This window comes from Ptychodera flava, chromosome 12 (assembly GCF_041260155.1).
Source record: "Ptychodera flava strain L36383 chromosome 12, AS_Pfla_20210202, whole genome shotgun sequence".
NCBI classification, from domain to species: domain Eukaryota; kingdom Metazoa; phylum Hemichordata; class Enteropneusta; family Ptychoderidae; genus Ptychodera; species Ptychodera flava.
In genome coordinates, this window is record NC_091939.1 from 2,597,201 (window position 1) to 2,620,826 (window position 23,626).

Consider the following 23,626-nt stretch of genomic DNA (forward strand, 5'->3'; position numbering starts at 1 on the left):
ATCCTTTGGTGATTTATTTGCAGACATAAATACTCTTACGACACAATTGTAGTAAAAGAAGTTAGGTTCCGTGCTTTTTCTGAATTGAGGTCAAAATAACCTTAATAGCCCTGTACAATTGCATGTTGCTCGACGCAACTGAATAGTTTGACAAGACTGTTTCACGTAGCTCAACAAAACTGAGTTTTTTTGACAAGAGTGTTTCCTCGGTGGCAATACTAATAGTTTAAACAAAGAGCCATGAAATAATTACTCGAAAAATGCTCAGAATGGCATGCCCATATTCAATTCTGAAATGTTTACACAGCAGCTGCATTGTTATAGATCTCCCTACCCTGACCCTAAACGTGATGAATATTCAACAAATATTAACCTTAGAGAATACTAGACCTTTGCTGTTATTCAAATTAGATATTGAATAAAACATTTTAGTGAAATTATATAAAAGGTTGAGAGAGAGAGAGAGAGAGAGAGAGAGAGAGAGAGAGAGAGAGACAGTGAGCCAGACAGAGACAGACAGACAGGAATGTTAATTAGCTGTAATTTGTACACAAAATTTGTACACAAACTAAACTGCTTTACTGCGCATTTAAAAGTACGCTACAACACTTGGAACACATCACAAAAATTATCTTAATACCTGGGTGTGTACGCATTGACTATATTATCGACAAGCTTCACATCAAGAACACCTGAGCAGTGGTTGAAATGAAGTTAGACACAATAAATCAGCCTCAGTTGGCGATCGTTCAGATTTAGGTCCGTCGTTTTAATCTAGATATATGGGGAAGTATATCACACTAGCTAGAACAATAGCACCTATATATCGCACTGTGTTTGTATTGTTATCGATCTTAGTGTTCTGATCTGCAATGTGATGTTATGCATATGCACACAAGTCGTGTCATTTCAATATACGTATTATCCAGTTTCTGTTATTGGCTCCCTAATGTGATATTGAAGGAAATGTTTACCGAGACAGTGGGAATGTATAATATGTTGTCTGTCGCGCACAGAGAAGTTGCTCGTCATCACATTTTGACATATCGAGTTTAATTTCTCTGGTTCGAAAACACTGTGCAATTGTTACAATATTGATAGTTTGAGTCTATAATTTACAGCGCCAGCTACAAACGTGCCATCGCTTTTAGAAATTATATAGCGATCGAGAAATTCAGTGCCTCACATCCGCGACCCTCGATTTTACTTTGACTCCAACTTACACAGAACTTCGGACACCGAGTTGTTTGTATGGTGTAGTAAATCTAACAAGGCATAATATCACTGGAAAGATCGTGATTTTTTACCTGCACTCATGTTGGTGGTCAAAACATCATCAATATTACTGTCATAAGCATCATCCTTTGGGTAGGTAACAAATCGTGATTTTGCCATGAAAATGTAGGTTATTGTTATTTTACACCTTGGCAACAGGTAAAAATACTATGTCATACAGCTATATAACGTGGTAATTATTTTGGACATGTATGTTGATAGTGTGATTTACTTTGCAGCAGATATTGTATCAGATCTATGAAAATTGGTCAGTCGTATGAATAAAAATGTCGCCTTCAAATGAAACGAAAATGACTGCAACGATGTCAAGGGGACCTAGTTCGTTCCAAATGCCAAATGCCTGTGTCGTTATAGGGCAATATGATGATTACAAATGCTAATCCGCTTTTAAAACGTCTTTACCTGTTCGTAATACTCTTCGTAATGCTTGCTAATTTTCAATAACACCCCTCGGTAACCTTCACTAAATCATTTATCACATCCTGACGGTATCTTACATGAGTACTGACCACGAATTAATGACATTCTACTTATAATTTTGTAAAATTAATTAAAATGTTAGTATAGAAGAAACTGAAATTTAAGAGAATGGTGAGGTAATATTTCAACATCGGCTAATCGGTTGAGAGGTAACCTAAGTTAGAAAAAACATTGTTAATTTAAATAAATTGGCAAAATATGCCTGGCGAAAGTATCCTAAGTGTGGACGGTACTATACATGAGAGTGCAGAACAACACGACCATTGTTATCTGGAAGAGCTATTTTATTTAGAATAGCAATAATATCAATGACAGGTACAGGTAATAATAAACAAATATATTTTTGACAAGCAGTTTAAGATAATTATTAAACTTACAATAAGGTTTATTTAGTGACAATCTTTTCTCAGTTGGAAGCACTGCGATATCCTTTAATCATTGTTTATTACTTAGTTGACATCAAAATTCTCATGTCCCTTTGGCGGCTAATATCAGTTACCCTTGGCTTCATTTAAACTTGTTTGCATCAAATATATAAAGATTAACACAAATACTCGCCATGCAATTAAAGCTCAAAACATTATCACCAGTTTAAGTGTGTGGTTTCTTAGAATGATTGCTCTGTAATAATCAGCTGATCAAATTTCGCCACATGTAATTCTCTAACGTATCATAGCTTTTACGTACCTATTTCGAAAGCGTTTAACGTTCGGGGCCGGCAGCAATGTGAAAAAATAAGTAAAAATTTGTAAAATGTACAATATTTATGTGAAACTACATTCAAGCGTAATTATTGTGAGTACGAAAACACACTATTGATAGCAGTACTCAGGCCTGCCTCGTTCACAGCCGTGACTATTAAGTAATATTCCATCGATGGATCAATGCCAGTCAACTGGTAGCTTGTCTCTCTTGTTTCAAACCATCTGACGACAATGCTTCCACCATACAATGTGGTTACTGTCAATTCGTAAATCAGTGAAGACGAACCGTAGAATACGCCACTCCAGCTCAGATGGACGGTGTTTTCATTGAGCCATGCATGCTCAATATCTATACCTTTTAAAAGATGAATATTCAACAAATGTAAATGACCCTTGTTCGGTGTGCCAATAAAAGAGTTTTATACAGTACAATAAATTGACCGAACCGTCTACATTAAAAAACGAACAGTTCCACACAGTTGGTGATCTATTTTTGCGCAACAAATTATTTAGTGTAACTTGAGAAATCCCAAATGACCCCTTTGGATAGATTTAACGTTTCAATAACAAGGTTTTAGCTTTGCTGACCACTGTGCTTTACAATGGTAATCGTTATGAGTATATAATTGCTGTCGGTGACTTACACATTGAAATTCTAATTATCTAGCCGTATTAATTTATACTGTGTGCATATTCGTATCGATTTAACTCGTATGATATGAACAACTCAAATATAATACAGTCACGAATACAAAAATGGCACGATATATCGTCCAAGACTTTGTATCGAAGCAATACAAGGAAATTTCTGGGTGAAGTTTAATGGCGACAAAGGTGAGCATGTTGTCAGAGTGATATAAGTTTCAATAATAATCTTTATACGAATGAAAACATGAAAACAAAACAGGGCAATAAAATACCTGTCCATACAGGTGGAGCTAACTGCACTGTAATATTTGTTGTTATGGTTTCACTAGTGAATCCACCATGGTTGAGGGCTCTCAGCTGTATCTGATAGGTCAATGTTCGTGTTCTATTCAGATCCAGACCTGTCATCACGGCTGTAGTCTCACCGTCCAGACCAACAGACAGCCACCCACTGTCATGGCCGTCGTCGACAAGTGTGCACTGTAAATGAAGTATACTGTCCATCTGTATTTCTAGTTGACCAAGGGTCATAGGCAAAGTGATAAGGCTTTAGATAGGTACGGCAATTATCTAAACACAGGTATAACAATGTGGAAAAGAAATGTTCACAATAAATTATCCAAATCAATCGATCAATCTATCTAAAATGCTTTCGTGCAAATATTCACTGCAATTTGAATCTATCTGTTTAAAAGAAAACCGCATTCAACATTTGTTATTATATCTTCAGATATTTGAGAAGTATTCCCATATGACACACAATGCAATTCGAGATTACCTCGTAATGTGAAATCCCACTAATATCTGAGAAGCCATCCCAAACTATAACGATGCTGTCAGTATTAGCTTGGTGATTTTGTCGACTTTCAAAGATGGTTTGTGAACTGGTGACAACCCGCAGTGTTGCTTCACTTGCAGTTGGGGCTTCTTTGATTATTATGACTCCGTTGGATATTTGTTCAGTGAAGAGTCCCACACCATTGTGACATCTCACTGTACTGTACACTGTCTGTCCGTGCTTCAGTTTGTTTTTGAAGTCTCTTTGGGCGAAGAGCCTCAGATCGCGTAAAGGATAGCAATACTTCAGATCTTGGACTTAAACCTGAGGAACCACGGTAAACGTAATGAAAATCAATAATATTTTTAACGAGTGTGCACGTGCCTATGGAAGCCTAATACCATTTTCAGAATACTAAAACTAAAGGATAAGATAAAATTGTTCACATACCTACAGCCCACTCGCAATATTCAATTCCACTTTCTTGGTCAGAAACATTCCAGTGGACCGAAATTACGGATGAGGTTTGGTAGACGGCATCCACTGCGGCATTAGGACCGTCCTAGTCAATTATAGGAAATTTTAAGTTATCTTTTGCATAGTTGAAAAATAAAAATAAAATAACGGTATGTTGTGGACAGTTTTCATAAACTTTTGAATAGTAGCCGACTTTATGTGGTATTCAATTTTCCACTCAACACCGTTCCAATCAACCAGGCAAAGATGCTATACAGCATTTTCAGCGATTATGTTTTTAAGAAAAATAATCAAAGATTTTTCAATGTAATGTTAAACCAATCGTTCAACAGGCATATCCAACAAAATTTGTCATGTTTGATTAAGTCACTGGTAGTGTAGGTACATTAGCCTTTTTTGTACATTTCGGTACAATGCAAACTGGAAAAAATAATGTAGTATTTACATTTTTATTCAATTGTCTGTTTTATGTAGTCAAGTGATAATGATTTATACATGTGATAGTAAATGACAGTAAATGAAAGTGGAAATAACAAACCCTAAGACAGCACATGACTGGAGGGGTCAAATCGATCAAATATGGATCCGAGTAAATGGCCGTGTGGAGATCAGCAGCGTTATGAACTACAACAGTGATATAAATTGGTAAACCGTCGGCTAATATCAAGTCGTCAGCGATAGCATGTGTTGATCTTCCAGCAGATTTAAATGTTTGTATTTGAGTTCCCCCTGTAATGATATTCAAACAGTTGATCAGTGAATGCGTTGCCTTTACGATAATGAGAAGTTATTAAATAGCGTTGAAATGGTCGACGTCGTGTTAATGATGCGAAATCGAAAGTAAAAAGAGTACAAGCTTGGAGCAAATTTGATGCGTTTACAATTGCTCTTACCTTTAACAGTTCCAATGGCCCAGAGATATTCAACGATGGGACTTTCTATATCAATCATATTCCAATTAGCTGAAACAGAAAAGGTTTCGCTATCCGTCCTGACGTCGACAGATATTGCCGTTGCTGCAGATGGTTCGCTGATATCACCCGTAATAATGCTTTGGGTGAGTTGCTGGACGTTGACGTTGTCTAAAGCGATTGCTGAAAAAAACGATTTACCATTAGATTCCAAGTGCCTCAAGTTAAGCAACTGGAATTTATGTCTCTCAAGATAGACAACATATTTAAACAATTATTTCCACAGATGTAATATCTGTATACGTAGTCGTAGACCAAATCGGCGTAAAGTACAACACGAAGATTGCTTCAAAAAGTTTCACTGTGCTTAAAAACTTTATCTCTTAGATAATCCGTCGATAAACCTACCATTTCTATCACCCAACGATCCAATTTTTATGGCTGTAGATGTCGATTCAGCCGTGAAGTAATATACATGTTCAAACCATTCGAGAAATCCTTCATCATCATGATTACCACTTCTTTTTAGAAGATGGAATACACGATGCATTCCAGGAATCTCAACGTAACCTTCCTGCGACAGTAATGGCGTGGTGGATTGTAGAGTATGACTTGCATAGAAGGATAATTTGTACTTATCGCCTTCTACTGTTCCAATGTTTTGACTGACGCTGCCGTGTAGAATGAGAAAAGCATTTCCACTTTGTGCAGATGTCTCCACTGACGTTAGAACATGTCCACTACCTTCAATTAGCCAGTTTCTCGGTAGGCATTGCGATCTTACATCTGTGCATTTCACTGTTACATTCACCCCATTATCTGTTTCCTCTATTTCTTCAAGGGACGGGTTTTCAATGTTATTTTGTCCACTTATGTATGTCGATCTGGTCACGGGAGCCGACGTGTCCAAAATGACACCATTTGATACTGCCGGTGATGAAATTAGCCCAGCACCATCAACAGCTATCACTGTTGAAAAATATCTCTCGCCTGTAAGCAGAGAAAAATATTACACATGAAATGACATCAAGAAAACAAAAATTAAACAATAGGTTTCATGAAATCACAACTACGAAACCCAAGCTCCTCAGATTTACAATTTGGATACATACATGACGGTACTGTATCATTTCGAAATTTAATACGGACTCGGATACACACACACACACACACACACACACACACACACACACACACCACACATATATACCGCTTCGTTTCAAGAACAACGACAAAAGAAACAAATATCAAAAGAACAGACACCAGCTTTCTCTTCTACATGTACAATTCCGCCAGTGCCGCAGGTTGATAACAAAGTTCGGAAAAACAATCGCCATTTCCGTCAATCAAAACGCAGAGCACGTCATCATAGACACCAACGTAAATTACGTATCTTCAAGTCTCGGTCTCATTTGAATAACAATATTGTCAACATCAGCGATCGTTCGTTATCTCCCGATGAAAATTCTCTTCTCCAGCTTCCGCTTTCTTTCTGCCCTATTCCACCACGTTATAATCATGCCCGCGAGCTAACGGATGCAGAGACTTTCGTCAATAGAATACGATGGAAGGAGTTTTTCCTCGATACAGATTCTTCTCCACTGACTATACCCTCATCACTATACATTCGTACAAACCGGACTCCACCACAAAACCGTAATGATGCTCTCGAATGCTATCATAGAAACGTATACCGGACAATAAGACACCATAACGAACCAGACATTGTTAACAATTTGACCATCTCACAACGCAGAGCTCTTACATCGCTGAAGGACGACAATTCTATCGTCATCGGCCGTGCAGATAAAGGTGGTGCCACAGTAGTATGGAATGCTAAGGACTATGAAGCAGAATGTTTAAGACAACTTTCAGACAAACAAATTTACGAAGAGGTATCATCAGATCATTCAACACAAGTACACAACAAACTTACAGATCTAGTAGCATCCTTCAACTTACCGCAGAAGGAAAAAGAAACCATTCTGCAGTGGTCTAATCGTAAGGGAGCATACTTTTACATTTTGGGCAAAATCCATAAAATCAAGACCTTGGGCGATCTACCACCAGGACGCCCCATCTGCAGTCAAATCGGAGCTCCAACACGAGCAGCATCCCTCTGGTTAGATTGGAAGTTGTCAACAGTCTGTAACAAATATTGCACTGAACTGGTGAAAGACACTACTCAGTTTCTTCAACATGTCAATCAACTTAATGCCAACGCTCCTCTCCCGTACACCCATATTCTTGCCTTAGATGTCATCGCACTTTACCCAAATATAGACATTGATGAGGGCATTTGTGCCCTGAAAGAAGCCTTATACACCAGTTCAGATGAGAATTCAAGCAATATAGACAACATCCTTAAACTGGCAATGTTTGTCCTTCAAAACAACTATTTCGAGTTTAACAACCAATACTATAGACAGATATCTGGTACAGCTATGGGCACCCCGTTTGCCGTATCTTACGCAAATATTTATATGAGTTGGTGGATGCGTAAGTACTATTTTACAACACCTAATTGTCCTGAAGTAACAGACCGTTTTATCGATGACCTGGCAGCTCTATCCACCTCCTCGGAAAAAGAACTTCACTGTTTTGTCAATCAACTTAACATGCGCCACGACAAAATCAAATTCACAGCAGAGATCAGTAAAACATCTATCCCATTCCTGGATGTAAGACTCTACCTCATGGACAATAGACTGGAAACTGACTTATACAGTAAACCTACCAGCTCTCATCGTTATTTACCACCAAATAGTTGCCATCCACCTCATATATTTAGATCAATTGTCTATTCAGGTTCACTTAGAATTCGACGCATCTGCAGTAAACCTGAATGGTGTGATGAGAGATTAACGGAATTCGCCAGATACCTTAAACTCTGCGGCTACAGGACAAAAACCATCAAACAACAGATAGCAAAGGCCAGTATACTGTAACGTAGCCATACATATGCTTAGAATTTAACCTTTGAATTTGACTGTAATGACCGACAGTAACCCTGCACGTTATCTCCCGTGTTCGTTTTCGTGACCTTTTATTGTTTCAACTCCTGAAGTTATCATCAATGCCTGGACGACCTTTACCCCTGTTTGACATTGTACTTAACCAACAGCGATTTGACTTTGCCGATTGTTCTTAGTTAATTATAGACGCATGACTTTGCAGATCCTGAGACCCGATTGTTCTTAGTTAATTATAGACCCATGACTTTGCAGTTTCTGAAAGCCAATATAAACTATGCATCTCAGTGTGTTAGGGGGAGAACATCAGACACCATTTTAGGAGAACTTTGGGGACACGGTCCCTCCGTGGATGGACCGTGTCTACGGGCACTTTACCGACGACGCCCCGAGACGACGTTCAACCGTGACCCCGACGACTAGTGTAGGTCATAGAAGCTTACCGTGTAACTAGTGTTACTCAGCTGAATAAAGTACTACGACTTAGAGAATTCCTGTGTACCGTTGCCGTCTCTTATACGTCTACTGCCCTGAAGTTCAACGCCACAGAGTGCACTTACCCCGACGATAGCTATATCACAACCACGCTACGTGACATATTTGGTGTGCAGCGGTTCGGATCGACTCAAGCCAGCGCCTTCTGCTCGACGTGATATGTTTGGTGTGCAGCGGTTCGGATCGACTCAAGCCAGAAGCCTTCGCCGTTATTGCTTCATCGGTATGTATGCTGTTCGCTGTTCTACCGTTTGTTGCGTGCTATTCCCGAAGACAGAGATCAGATTGAACTTTTGTAATGGATGGAATTGACAACTGATATGGTTTCATGGCAGCAGAAATAAGGACATTGAACGATCTTAGAATTTGTGCTTATTACGAAGAGACATATGAAATTGAACCTGTAAATGAACTGTTGATGTAATTCACATTGTCACCGACGACGACGACTATGGCGCGTGTAGCAGTAGACGGCAGTAGCAGTAGTAACCGGGTGATGATTCCAGCGCGCGCAGACGATCATCAGCCCACGTTCGTGGACGAAGACCGACGTTCCGGCAGAGGCTTATTGTTAACCGGCAACAGGAAGCGTTGACCCGAAGGTAATTTGTAATGCCAAGGAGGTGTGTTTTGAAGTTTCTGATGACGACGATGTTATTATTGTATGTGTATCGAATTTGGGTGCTGAAATGACGACATGTGTAATAATGATGATCACCCAGTGAATGCCGGTTCTAGGCAGACATGCCTTGACGAGAACCGATGAACTTGTGACCCAGGCGAATTACTGGCAACCGGCCCGGATGAGGTGTTGCCCGAAAGGTAATTCGAGGAGCCGCGTGAATCTGTGCGAGACGACAGATGTGTCTGCCGAGCAGACAGGACAGCTGGATGAGCTGTGTGTAGATTACGACGTTTTTACAGACATTGACGAAGATAAAAGAAAACGGACATGTGTAATATTGTAGTGACAACACGAGTATTTGTGGACTTAATGCACTGCCCTTATTATGTAAATACCTGCTTGCCAGTGGACTGATAGAAGCGAATATAACCCACGTATGTATAAGAGATAATTACATCGACAACATCATCAATGACTCTGTCGTTATTGTTTACGAACAGACTCTGTGATATTGAATTTGTATCATCATTTGAGAGTTATTGACAACATTGAATTTAAAAGCGAATATACATCGAACTCTTACGAACTCTGAGAAATGACAATTTCAGTGAACTCTAGTTCACAGCGTACTGTAACACGTGTATTCATTGATTACTTTCTGTTGTATTTTTATGATTTTTGGACTTTGTTGATTTTTGTTTTGTATTTTCTTGATTTTTGTGTTGTTTCTTTTATGTTTTGTTAATTTTTTATTTTTAGATCGAGCGAGGACGCTTTTCGATCTTGGTTGGGAGGTGTAACGTAGCCATACATATGCTTAGAATTTAACCTTTGAATTTGACTGTAATGACCGACAGTAACCCTGCACGTTATCTCCCGTGTTCGTTTTCGTGACCTTTTATTGTTTCAACTCCTGAAGTTATCATCAATGCCTGGACGACCTTTACCCCTGTTTGACATTGTACTTAACCAAGAGCGATTTGACTTTGCCGATTGTTCGTAGTTAATTATAGACGCATGACTTTGCAGATCCTGAGACCCGATTGTTCTTAGTTAATTATAGACCCATGACTTTGCAGTTTCTGAAAGCCAATATAAACTATGCATCTCAGTGTGTTAGGGGGAGAACATCAGACACCATTTTAGGAGAACTTTGGGGACACGGTCCCTCCGTGGATGGACCGTGTCTACGGGCACTTTACCGACGACGCCCCGAGACGACGTTCAACCATGACCCTGACGACTAGTGTAGGTCATAGAAGCTTACCGTGTAACTAGTGTTACTCAGCTGAATAAAGTACTACGACTTAGAGAATTCCTGTGTACCGTTGCCGTCTCTTATACGTCTACTGCCCTGAAGTTCAACGCCACAGAGTGCACTTACCCCGACGATAGCTATATCACAACCACGCTACGTGACAATACCATCCCGCCAGGATCTACTACACTACAAACCCAAAACACCTTCTGATAGAATACCCTGGGTGTCAACATATGATCCTCGTCAACCAAACCTCCGTCAAATCAGTGTAGAAAATCATATCATCTTACAGTCATCAAGCCGTATGAAAACAGTAATGCCAGAATTACCCATCATCGCATTTCGCAGACCAGCAACAATCGGGAACATCCTTCACCAAAACCGGCTCAGACATGCAAAATCAGCCCAAATAACTTGGGGCTGTAAACCTTGTCACACTCCTCGATGCTCTTGCTGCTCAGTCATCGAAAACACCAAAATATTCATATCTACAGCAACAGGTGCCTCATTTCAAATTAAGGATGACGTCAACTGCAAATCAAGCGAAATTATATATGCTCTAACCTGTAGGACCTGTCAAATTCAATATATCGGGAAAACATCTCAACCATTTCACAAGAGACTTAATGGTCACCGTTCAAATATCAGAACAAACAAAGTCGACAGATCACCGTATGTCGTTCCACACTTTAGGATACCCGGACATACCATCTTAGACAATGCTCTTTCAGCTACAATTCTCTGCCTTGTTCGTGGCAATGATCCAGAAACTACAAAACACCTGGAAAGTCTTTGGATCTCAAGAGCTGGGACAATGTATCCAAACGGACTTAATGACTATGAGCCATCAGGCATCCAAAATTAGCGTTGTCATGTGACTTTTATGATTTGCTATGCAGACATGCGCATTACACCATGCTTTGTTCTGGTTTTATTATCATCAGTGCTTGAAAAAGGTGTGCTAGTCATACCGAAACGTCGCCGTCAATCAAATGTTGGGATTGGAAATAAGGTAGACTTTGAACATCTCATCAGTTCGTAAGTCACTACAAGTATATATATATATATATATATATATATATATATATATATATATATATATATAATATATATATATATATATATATATATATATATATATATACATACACACGGACTCGGACACAAACACACACACACAAATATATATATATATATATATATATATATATATATATATATATATATATATATATATATTGATGGCATGAATTCTCGATATAAATATTTGACTTTGGTGACGATTTTTGAAATCTCGAGGGCACTCAGTTGAGTGGCTTCAGTCAGATATCAATATGAGAAATCTTATTTCGTTGGCAGGCTTCTTCTCCGCACAATTATATCGACTATAAACAGTATAAGATTTACCAAACAAGGAAGCAATGGACAATGATGTCACACTTCCTATCCAGTTAGTCAGTCAATTAGGAAAAAATTGAATTCTTCCAGTATAATGAATTCTAGAAAAAACATTTATACCTGACGTTAATGGTAAGTTTAATGTTTCCGACTTGGACAGGTGCAAACCTACACCATGACATGGTAAAATATCGTCTGATCCACGACTTCTACCAACACACCAGATGTAGTGATCAATTGATGATTCAAGGTCTGAAAAGCCATGCCAGGAAGCTGAGACTACTGTGCTTGAATTTTGGTAGTCAGTGTCATGAAGACCAAGTCCGTCGAAAACAACACCAGACTTAGGTGGAGTATCGTCGATCTGGGATATTAATGGTGATATATATAAGAACGATTTCAAAGGGAGGACAGTTCTAATCAAGCTGTGAGGCAAAGACTTTACAAGCGGTTACAGCAGATAAAAGTCAAATTTATAGATATTAAAGACAAATTACCTTTGTTACTCAGAGGAAACTTTGGAGACTGTTTTAAAGGTAAAATTTAACTTTTGCTACATCATGTTTAGACCTATGGCTTTAAGATGGTTTTTTACGTTAAACTTAAGAGTCAAAAGAACATTTTCAAACTTCAAGTAACAGCATTGCATTCGTACCATAATGCCATCTGAAGAAGCGATCGTCGCAAGTCCAACATGATTTATGGCCATCACATTTGTATAATATGTCACTCCACTTAGGAGGTTAAGCCCAGGCAACATAGCCACATAGACGATTGGACCGTAAGTGCTCGTATCATATCGGTATACATCTTCACCTGAAACAATAAGACGATTTTAATAAAGGTCAAAAGGATCACAGCAATAAATCGTTGATGAAGGTATTATGCATGTCAAAACAGACAGTTTAAAATTCTTGATTATTACTTTGCCCAGGAAACTTAAACCAGGTTCATGTTAAATTAAGAATAAAAATAGGGGTAATCATGTGATTTTGCTACCAAAGAACAAATTGAAATTATCACCATTTTATCGATTGCTTGAATTTGGAATGGCCACTATCCCTATATCTAATGTCAAGAAAAAATTAAATTTCCGATTTTATTCCAAAAGCTTCATAATATGTCTGTACTAGCAGTACACTCGTATACTGATGATATACCAGAGTAATTATTTTACTCCAGGAGAAATAATTAAGGAAATATACAAAAAATCATGAGTTTAACTTAAATTCTCTTAAGTTAACTTAAAGAAGTCAGTGGTAAATTTCTCAACAGCTTTCTTTAAGAAAACTCAGGTAGATGGTATATTACACACCTCCAGGATGAGTGCTTACTGAAATCATGAAATGGTGTACGGATGAGTTGCTGTTCCTAAACACATTCTTCCACGAAACACCAAGCATATCGGTATTAGTAGAGTAGTCGACATCAACGAGGTTTTCAACATCAACAATGTCTTTGACCTACAGACATTAAAGGAAATATCATGGTTACGTATACGTACGCTGCAACGCGTGAAACACTTTATCAATGTGATAGTTGTCTGAACGAAAAAATGCTACCGAATAGGTCCTTGAACACTTCCTACCTTCTTCTGAAAACACTTTCTTCATCGCCTTTGTGTAAAATGTATATTATCGAGTCATTATGAACAGCATTAACTGCAATTCTTCTAATGAGAAGAAAACTACGTTACCTTTCTAGAGGATGAAAGTTTCGGTGGCGTGTAGTCAGGTTTCACACCGTCAGATGTAAATATGGCGTATGTTTGATTGTCATACCAAGCTTTGATATAGAACACATAATGGACGTTTCCATTCAGAGGACCTGTCATGGTTAAGTCCAAATCACAGAGATAAGACAGATTGACAGGCTCTATATCAACATATTAGAAATTAGAATAATTTATCCTTCCGGAGAATATGTTGTGCAAATTCGAAGGATATCCTTGACTGCACAGAGTTCTGTTCTTCTATTTGGGATGCAAGCAAGGGTACTCATATATTTTGTAATGTAGAAAGTCAATGTTTCAAATGATGCAAACCTACCATCTTGCTTTGTGAAGATCGCAAAGGTGTTCTGTCCTGCATCGTGCCATAACCTATCAAAAGCGGGATCTAAAAGACCGGAACCAAAATCCTCGTTTTGACTACCAACACTCCACTCATAACGTTGTATTGGTACTTCTAAAGTAAAAGAAAGTGTTTTTCCATAAACGCATATGTATACGTCATAAAATGTTATTTCAAATTTACGGACAATTGCCTATAAAGATCACTTTAATTCAAATTATTCTTCTCGTGTTATTTATAAAGTTTAATTTTCGCAGTTGCGAATATCAGATCGCGTTTTCAGTGTCTACCATGCCGAGCGTCAGATCTATCACTTCTTCCAGCAATTATACTTGCATATAAAGAAACTTTTACTCCCTCAACCAACTATGAACGATGCAGAGATTTCCTCCTTAATTAGAGAAAATACGATATAATAAATCGATATAAACAGTTGTTATGTATGTCATTTTCTCCCACACTCATCATGACCTGAGTTTAATTAGTCTAGAACATTCTCAAGGTCAATGTCCTTCACGACCTCACGACCTTGAATTCAAATAGTCATGTGTGGAATAATCTGGAAATTGAATTACTTGTGTAAGGGAAATAATTTTAGAGCAGTAATTAGCATATCAATAACAGTTCTAGATTGTTCCTATATGCTCTTATATAACTGTTACGTGCAGAGAAGACGAACAAAAGGTGAACTCAGCAGTTAACGTTTAAACAAAATTTATTACGAAAATAAAACTAATTGCTAAGTCAGGGATAGAGTACAAGCTTTAAAAGTGTACAGACTACTTATCTCAGCTGGGACGGCAAAGCTCCAGTCTCAGTTGTAACAGTCAGTCGGATGAATGAACAGTCCTTTGGCTTGCAGGCTTGAAGTTGCACAAAGTCCAAAGTATAAATCCAGCGTTGGCAGTGAAGGTCTTGGAAAGTCTTGAGAATGACTACTGCTGGAGTTTAGTAACACACAAGAGACACGATCCCAAAAGTCTGACTGGAAGCTGTGCACGTCCCTTTTATAAAGGCATATAAGAACATCTAGAACTTTTATTGACATGCTAATTACTGTTCTAAAATTATCTCCCTTACACAAACTAATCAACTTTCCAGAACATTCCAAACATGACTAATTGAATTCAAGGTTGTGAGGTCATCAAGGGCAGTGACCTTGAGAATGTTCTAGACTAATTGAACTCAGGTCATGATGAGTGTGGGGGAAATGACCTACATAACACACCCCCTCTTCAAAAAAGAAAATTTTTCAAAGAAAAATCTTTCTTTTACAAATGTAATCTTGAAAAGGATTTAAGTACTCAAATTTTGTTTTACTCTAAAGTAAAATTTTTTGAAAGTGAACAACAATAATTTCTAAATACGAGAGAGACAGTCTGCAATTAAATTGTCTCTGCCTTTGATATGTCTAATATCAAGATTAAACTCCTGTAACATTAAACTCCATCTAAGCAATCTCTGATTTTTGCCTTTAAATTTCTGTAGAAATACAAGAGGGTTGTGATCAATATAAACCACTATTGGCTGATTTGAAGAAGTAACATAAACTTCAAAATGCTGCAAAGCTAATATCAAAGATAAACACTCTTTTTCAATTGTAGAGTAGGTTCTCTGGGATTTGTTAAATTTGCGTGAAAAATAGCAAACAGGATGATCTATCCCATGACTATCCTCTTGCAATAAAACAGCACCAGCAGCCGTATCACTAGCATCTACAGCTAATTTGAATGGCAAAGTGAAATCTGGTGCAGACAAGACTGGAGCACTTTGCAGTATGGCTTTAAGTGTATCAAATGCCTGTTGGCATTGTTCTGACCAAACAAACTTTACTTTCTTTTTAAGTAAGTTAGTCAAAGGCTCAGTAATTGTGGAGAAATTTGGACAGAATTTTCTGTAGTAACCAGCCATACCGAGAAAGCGCATCAGTTGTCTCTTGCAGTTTGGTATGGGAAAGCTTGAAATGGCACTGATTTTGGCATCAACAGGTTTTACCTCACCCTGTCCTACAGTATGTCCAAGGTAAGTCACCCTTGCCCAACCAAACTCAGATTTGGCAAGGTTGACAGTCAACATTGCTTTGCTCAGTCTCTCAAAGAACTTCCGCATGAGCTTGATGTGTTCCTCCCAGGTGTCACTATACAGGACGACGTCGTCAACGTAAGCTGCACATCCGTCTAGCCCGGATATGACGTCGTTGATCATCCGTTGGAACGTTGCCGGAGAGTTCTTCATTCCGAATGGCATCACCTTGTACTGGAACAATCCGTCTGGTGTAACAAAGGCGGATATTTCACGAGCACGATCCGTCAGAGGGACTTGCCAAAATCCCTTCAGTAGGTCAAATTTTGTCACATACTTGGCTTTTCCCACTCGGTCGATGCAGTCATCAATCCTCGGGATTGGGAAAGTGTCTGTCTTTGTTAAAGCGTTGACCTTCCTAAAGTCCGTGCACATACGATAACTGTGGTCTGATTTGGGAACAAGTATGCACGGCGAACTCCAGTTACTTTTACTGGGTTCAATAAAGTCATTGTCCAGCAGGTATTTGACTTCTTCCTGGAGATATTTCGCTTTTGTTGGATTCAGTCTGTATGGATGTTGTTTTACAGGCTTACTGTCCCCAACATCAACGTCGTGATAGATGACGTTTGTCCTCGTTGGAACATCTTGAAACAGGTGTTTATATTCATGGAGCAGTCTTTCACCTGTTGTTGTTGTTCTGGCTGGAGGTGTGCCAACTTTGTAGACTCCAGCTTCTCCAGGATTTCTGAGTTCTGAAGCTTGACCGAGCCCAGCTTTGAGTTTAGAGTATTTTCACTCAAGTCAGTTTCAGTATCACTATCTTCATAATGGTTTGAACTGACTGCACTGACAGGCTGAGTTATAGTAGGATTATCCCTATCCAAATATGGCTTAAGCATATTTATGTGACATAGCTGTTTTTGTTTTCGCCTGTCAGGTGTTATTATGATGTAATTTAAATCACTCAATTTCTTATCAATTAGGTATGGCCCAAAGTAACGAGCATGGAGTGGTTTGCCAGGAATTGGAAGTAGAACAAGAACTTTTTGACCTGGTTCAAACTTCCGTTTTGAGGTGCTTTTATCATATTTGGTTTTCATTGACTGCTGAGATGACTCAAGGTTTTCTCTGGCTAATTCACATGCCTTAGAGAGTTTTGCACGAAAATCTGACACATATTGCAAAATATTCAGACAATCATCATCGTCTGATAGGAATCTCTCTTTAACTAGCTTAAGTGGGCCACGGACTGTATGTCCAAATACAAGCTCAAATGGGCTAAAACCAAGAGACCCTTGAATTGACTCTCTAACAGCAAAGAGCAGAAAATGAATTCCTTCATCCCACTGCTTCTCTGTGTCAAAACAGTAGGTCCTAATCATGTTTTTCAAAGTTTGATGAAATCGCTCAAGAGCACCCTGACTTTCTGGATGATAGGCGGATGACCTATACTGTTTAATGCCTAGCTGATCCATTACTTGTTGAAAAATTCCAGACATAAAGTTGGAGCCTTGATCGGACTGGACACATTTAGGGAGGCCAAATAAAGTGAAAAATTTGACTAAAGCTCTCACTATAGTCTTTGTCTTTATATTTCTCAGTGGTATGGCTTCGGGGAACCGAGTTGATGTACACATTGTTGTCAGCATGTACTCATTTCCTGATCTTGTTTTTGGTAGGGGCCCAACACAGTCTATTAGTATCCTACTAAATGGTTCTTGAAATGCAGGAATTGGCTGTAAAGGGGCCTTTGGAATGGTCTGATTTGGCTTTCCTACCATTTGACATGTGTGACAAGTTTTACAGAAATGTGCTACATCCTGCCTGAGATTAGGCCAATAAAAGTGACTGAGAATTTTATGATAAGTTTTCCTGACTCCTAAGTGACCAGCCCAGGGCGTTTCATGGGCCAGGCGCAATATTTCAGCACGGTAGGGCTTTGGAACCACAATTTGATGTTTTATAGCCCAATCGTCATCAACCAAAACATCTGGAGGTCTCCATTTACGCATGAGAATACCAGACTTTGTATAATAGGAAACAGAGCTATCTGAAGTTTTACCTTCATCATCTACCCTGTCAAACAAAGACAAAATATCTGGGTCTTTGTGTTGTTCTGCAATGAGATTTGATCTAGAAAATGTCTGACTTTGGTCAGCAGAAGTTTTACTGGAAGTTTCAAATCCACGAGGGATAACGGAATGATCCGTGTCAAACACCTGACTGAGAAAGGTGTCATTTAAGTCAACATCTGTGACATTATTTTTGAGAGTATTTTGATTCTCGGAAGTTTTCTTTGACATGGCTCGAGTAATGGCACATGAAGGAAATAAATCGGGTATCTCTTGTTCAATTGGCTCTGGATCCTGATCTAAACTAGGATTATCAGTCACAAGTGGATTAGTAATGACCTTGTCCCCAGCAAGGTCGTTTCCAAGAAGAAGGTGAATCCCTTCAAAAGGCAAAAAGGCCTAATACCTAAAGTCACAGGTCCAGAAACAAAGTCCGAAGACAAATAGACATTATGGAGAGGAACAGGAATGTAGTCATTACAATCTACCCCCTTAATAAGAACTTTAGAACCTGAAATGACTTTTCAGAAAACGGCAGGGTATCTGCCAACAAAAGAGACTGGGACGCCCGGTATCTCTTAGAATTTTGACAGGGGTAGCGGAAGAAAAATCACTAGAAAGTGATATAAAACCATTATGAATAAATGGTTCGAAAATACCCATAATGCTATCTTGTGAAGAATTGACCTTGACCTCATTAATTGGGGATAAGAGGGGTTTAACCTCAGAAAATGTGTTGCACACATTATTAGACTCTAATTGAGTTGATGAAGAAATAAAGCCGGTGGGCTTAGATCCACTTTGACCACTTTGACCTTCACGTTTTCTTTTCAATTTGAAACACTCTGACATTAAATGGCCGTCTTTCTTGCAATAATTACAAGAAAGTGTACCGAACTGTTTGTCAGAAGGAGATTGAGACTTGGGATCTGATGATGTGGAAGTGTTACTTGAATTCTGTGAACTGTTGTCATTTGATTTTCTACTGTCCTTTGAAAAATTCTTGGATGAAAAGGAGGAGTTAAATTTACCTGCATTGTTTCTGTATGAAAAGGACTGGGATGGTTTGCTGAGAAAGGAAGATTTGTGGGTCAATGAATAATCATCGGCCAAACGTGCAGCAACCTCCAATGTATCTGCCTTTTGTTCATTGATAAACGTCTTGATGTCACTCCGAATGCACCTCTTAAATTCCTCAATCAAAACAAGTTGTCGTAATTTGTCATAATTCTGACTGACCTTTTCAGAAGAACACCAGCGATCAAACAGTTGTTCTTTTGTTCGAGCAAATTCAACATAAGTTTGACCTTCACCTTCTCACAATCCCTAAATTTCTGACGGTATGCTTCAGGCACCAACTCATAACCTTTGAGAATTAATTCCTTCACAGAATCATAATTTGAAGCCTGCTCTACTGACAACTGAATGTAAATTTCTCTGGCTTTACCCACCAAAGCACTCTGCAAAAGCATAGACCAGGACTCCTTAGGCCAATTCAGACTCTGAGCAATTTTCTCAAAATGAAGGAAATATTTATCAACATCCTTTTCTTGGAAAGGGGGGACTAACCTGAAATGCTTAGTGATGTCAAAACCGTGTGAAGGGAAGGATTTTCCTGACTGTCCAAGCTCTAAACGTTTCATTTCTAATCTTTCCTGCCTATCTTTCTCTCTCTGTCTTTCTTCCATTTCTAACTGCATTTGTATTTTTTCTTTTTCTATTTGTAATTCTAGTTTCTTGATCTCCAAATTTGTCTGCATTTCTAATTCTAATTTTCTGAGTTCAGAGGTAGACTCGGGCTCATAATCTTTCAGGGTGGATTCCTCAAATTGGCCTAAATCAACTAGATGTTTGGCAATACGGTACTGTATTTCCCTCTTGCGCATAGATCTTTTGACTTCTACTTTAAGGAAATTGGCCAGTGTTATGAGGTCGTCTTTTCTGAGGGAATCAAATGTGTCCTGATCAAGGTCATCCATTTCCTCTGGTTTAAATTCCGCCATGATTAAATTTCGCTGAGTTCACAGTATACAGTAGTTTTAAAAAGGCTGGCAAAATGTTGTCAAACGGCTCAAAATGTTCGTACTCCCGGACGAGCCCCCAATTTGTTACGTGCAGAGAAGACGAACAAAAGGGTGAACTCAGCAGTTAACGTTTAAACAAAATTTATTACGAAAATAAAACTAATTGCTAAGTCAGGGAAGAGTACAAGCTTTAAAAGTGTACAGACTACTTATCTCAGCTGGGACGGCAAAGCTCCAGTCTCAGAGTTGTAACAGTCAGTCGGATGAATGAACAGTCCTTTGGCTTGCAGGCTTGAAGCTGCACAAAGTCCAAAGTATAAATCCAGCGTTGGCAGTGAAGGTCTTGGAAAGTCTTGAGAATGACTACTGCTGGAGTTTAGTAACACACAAGAGACACGATCCCAAAAGTCTGACTGGAAGCTGTGCACGTCCCTTTTATAAAGGCATGTAAGAACAATCTAGAACTTTTATTGACATGCTAATTACTGTTCTAAAATTATCTCCCTTACACAACTAATCAACTTTCCAGAACATTCCAAACATGACTAATTGAATTCAAGGTTGTGAGGTCATCAAGGGCAGTGACCTTGAGAATGTTCTAGACTAATTGAACTCAGGTCATGATGAGTGTGGGGGAAATGACCTACATAACATAACCATATGGTCTTATATAACCAGATGGGACCGGCAAAGTTTGCAGTCAAACATTTTCGTATCATGTCTCTTGGGTGTTACTTCAAGTCTTTTCAAACACCAGCAGTATTAATTTTAAGACTTTTCAAGACTTTCACAGCAACGCTGGATTTATACTGTGGACTTTGTGCAACCTAAAGACTGCAAGCAAGCCAAAGGACTACATTGGTCAGCCTCACTGTCTGACTTTGGAGCTTTGCCGTCCTAGCGGAGATAAGTAGCCTGTAAACTTTTACACTTTATATTCGATCCCTTGAGTGAGCGATTAGTTTTATTTTTGTAATAAATTTCGTTTGAAAAGGAAACTGCTGAGTTCACTTTTTGTTCGTTAACTTTCACGTAACACAGTTACTGGAAAGTTTCTTCTAATGTTGTTAAATGTTGAATACTATACATTACCACTGCCAACAGTTCTCCATCTTGCGGCCATAGAACATCTCGAGGGGGTAAAATCGACGTCTTCATACGTAGATATATCGGCCGTGTTGTGGTAATAAGTGACATCATAAACATCAACTAGCTGGTATTCATGGTCCCCTGAAAATAATCAAGCGTGTTGTTTCTCCAGGGCAATTAGTTGGCTCTACAGGTAATTTTCTGCAAATAAAACTTAAGCTCTTAACCGCATTAAGGTATACTCTAATAAAGCCTTGATGCAGTGTTTCCAGAGAATTTATCGTTTCGAATTTGTAATGTGCCGTGCCCTTAATAATGAAGCTTTTTTGAGAAAAGAATATCGTGTTAGCCTCGAAGTATTTCATGTTCTGCTGATTTTCTTATGAATTAGAAACACGTAATATTGCTTGCATTTAAATATTATCTTGTAAAAAGGGTCTGTTTATATTACCTGTTCTATTTTCGCATAGTTCTGGTGTCCTTTGACAAACTGTATTTTGCGGTGCGCACGTACAGTCTCCCTGGCATGTTTGTACATCACATCTCCTTAAAAGCGACAGAATACCACCGATATCATTGAAACGAGTGACAACGAAACTTTCGTGAGCTTCATAACTCCTAAGGCCAACCTAAATGGTGGTAAAAGGTAGTTAACGTTGATATCGTAGGGTAAGTATTGTGTAAGCTATCGTTCAAGTTTGCGTTACCCGACAAGCGACAGTAATTTACATACTAGTAACAACGATCGATAAACGACTTACCGCATTGACCCCCCACACAGTGCAGTAGATATGTTCTCCCGGCACAAGGTTCCTGATAATATCCACACTTGCTGTTTGAATCACACCTTCATCAAAGTGGGGTTCGCCATCTTGGTTAACGATTTCGACGGCTTGGTGCTGTCAAAAGTGTGATACACGAACCATTTTAAAGCATAATGCTACTTTGTGATATTAAACCATTTCCGAATTTGTTTGCGTACAATACAAGTATAGTAAGGGCTAAACTGTTTACCTGAGTCAAATCCCATAAACCAAAGCGACTACCCACAGCTACATGATAGTGGCTGATGCCTGAGTGGATATCTGAAAATCCCAGCCAAGTAAGATTGACGCGAGCCGGAGTGCCACCTTGACTCTGTTGGTATGTCATCCATCCTTGCCTGTGTCGTGACAGTCCAGCAGCATGATCGGTTCCAACAGCAAATGTCCCTACTATTGGTTGACTTGAATCGATCTGTTTGGACCGATGATACCATATTATAATTGTGTAGCATACAGGCGTTTATGTTTGGTACACATTGTTCAATAATAAAGAAGCCTCAAGTTGAAAATTTCACAAAAATGTGGCATGATTAATTTACCTTTATCTGAATTTAGGTTGTTAAATTCATATCAAAATACAAATGGAACACTAGCATAATGCTACATTGTGGGCAAATACCATTGTATTCAAAAAGACTATAAGACCAGTCTGAAGCAGACATACGAAAGTTTTCCGATGACACAGATCGGACATTTCACTCATATTATATACTGACTTAAATGCTGCATGATAAAGCTATTTTTGCTGAAATGACAGCAGCACTTCTCACCTTAACATCATCCGTCTCACTTGATGTGCACAGGTTAGCGGCATTGCAGCTTATGACTTTAACATGGTAGGTATCACCGTCCTTCAAAGACAAGTCGGTAAACGTGTAGCTTTGAAAACTTCCCGGGACCTATAAGAAGCAGAGAAAATTCCATTCAAATTGTCCAGTTCCAGTGAACTACATTGCTCAGTGCGATAGGCCATGACCAAAGAAAAGATACGATTTGAGTACACAAGGAGAGTGAACAAAGCCTTCAGTTAATATTGGGAGATACAAAAGCAGGAGCTTTGTTTCGGACTTCAAGACACAGTTATTTCAATCACATACTTTCCTATTCAACAAATGTTCATGTTGTCAACAGAGGGCAATTTAAGTACAACAGACATTGAAGAAAGAATGTAAGTCAATACGAAACTAATTTAATCGAAATTCGAACTTAAAAATAGCACTGTCTGGGTTTCTAATAATTTAAATACTTTCACAAAGCATACACTTAGTCTATGCATATATTGCATAGACTAATTTTTGTTCATCTTTATTACCGCTATAAATACTCCATATATACCTTGATAGGTGAAGCCGGGTCCTCTGATTGGTGATATGTAAAGACAGAAAGCAGATAGCTCTGGATGGGACTTTCGTTGTCTTGAAACTGCCAGGAAACACGTAGTATTGATCGCCACACCTGAAACGACAGTCACTTCT

General features: G+C 38.7%; 2 protein-coding genes and 2 long non-coding RNA genes across 4 annotated transcripts; 1 reads left to right on the forward strand and 3 right to left on the reverse strand.

The window, feature by feature from the left end:
* Window positions 1-2,046: 2,046 nt before the first annotated feature.
* LOC139145996 (uncharacterized) lies at window positions 2,047-6,498 on the reverse strand. Its single transcript, XM_070717443.1, has 8 exons — window positions 6,492-6,498; window positions 5,703-6,284; window positions 5,277-5,477; window positions 4,922-5,112; window positions 4,357-4,468; window positions 3,907-4,230; window positions 3,401-3,608; window positions 2,047-2,835 (listed from the first exon to the last, which is right to left on the reverse strand). The coding sequence occupies exons 1-6, from the start codon at window positions 6,496-6,498 to the stop codon at window positions 4,088-4,090; spliced, it is 1,236 nt and encodes a 411-aa protein (XP_070573544.1). The 3' UTR covers window positions 2,047-2,835; window positions 3,401-3,608; window positions 3,907-4,087.
* Window positions 6,499-6,858: 360 nt separating this feature from the next.
* LOC139145997 (uncharacterized) lies at window positions 6,859-8,242 on the forward strand. Its single transcript, XM_070717444.1, has 2 exons — window positions 6,859-6,950; window positions 7,051-8,242. The coding sequence occupies exons 1-2, from the start codon at window positions 6,859-6,861 to the stop codon at window positions 8,240-8,242; spliced, it is 1,284 nt and encodes a 427-aa protein (XP_070573545.1).
* A 3,923-nt stretch (window positions 8,243-12,165) lies between these two features.
* LOC139146081 (uncharacterized) lies at window positions 12,166-13,508 on the reverse strand. Its single transcript, XR_011555071.1, has 3 exons — window positions 13,361-13,508; window positions 12,701-12,861; window positions 12,166-12,409 (listed from the first exon to the last, which is right to left on the reverse strand). It is a non-coding gene; the product is annotated as an uncharacterized lncRNA (long non-coding RNA).
* Window positions 13,509-21,330: 7,822 nt separating this feature from the next.
* On the reverse strand, window positions 21,331-22,226 carry LOC139146082 (uncharacterized). Its single transcript, XR_011555072.1, has 3 exons — window positions 22,089-22,226; window positions 21,779-21,956; window positions 21,331-21,468 (listed from the first exon to the last, which is right to left on the reverse strand). It is a non-coding gene; the product is annotated as an uncharacterized lncRNA (long non-coding RNA).
* Window positions 22,227-23,626: the final 1,400 nt, after the last annotated feature.

Excerpts from the sequence above, each read along its gene's own strand:
- LOC139145997 (XM_070717444.1), top strand. The coding sequence starts at position 6,859 with ATGGAAGGAGTTTTTCCTCGATACAGATTCTTCTCCACTGACTATACC. Across the intron at positions 6,951-7,050 it reads CCGGACTCCACCACAAAACC|AGCTCTTACATCGCTGAAGG; the intron begins GTAATGATGCTC and ends CTCACAACGCAG.
- LOC139145996 (XM_070717443.1), bottom strand. Across the intron at positions 5,478-5,702 it reads ATCGTTGGGTGATAGAAATG|CAATCGCTTTAGACAACGTC; the intron begins GTAGGTTTATCG and ends CGTTTTTTTCAG. Across the intron at positions 5,113-5,276 it reads GGCCATTGGAACTGTTAAAG|GGGGAACTCAAATACAAACA; the intron begins GTAAGAGCAATT and ends ATATCATTACAG.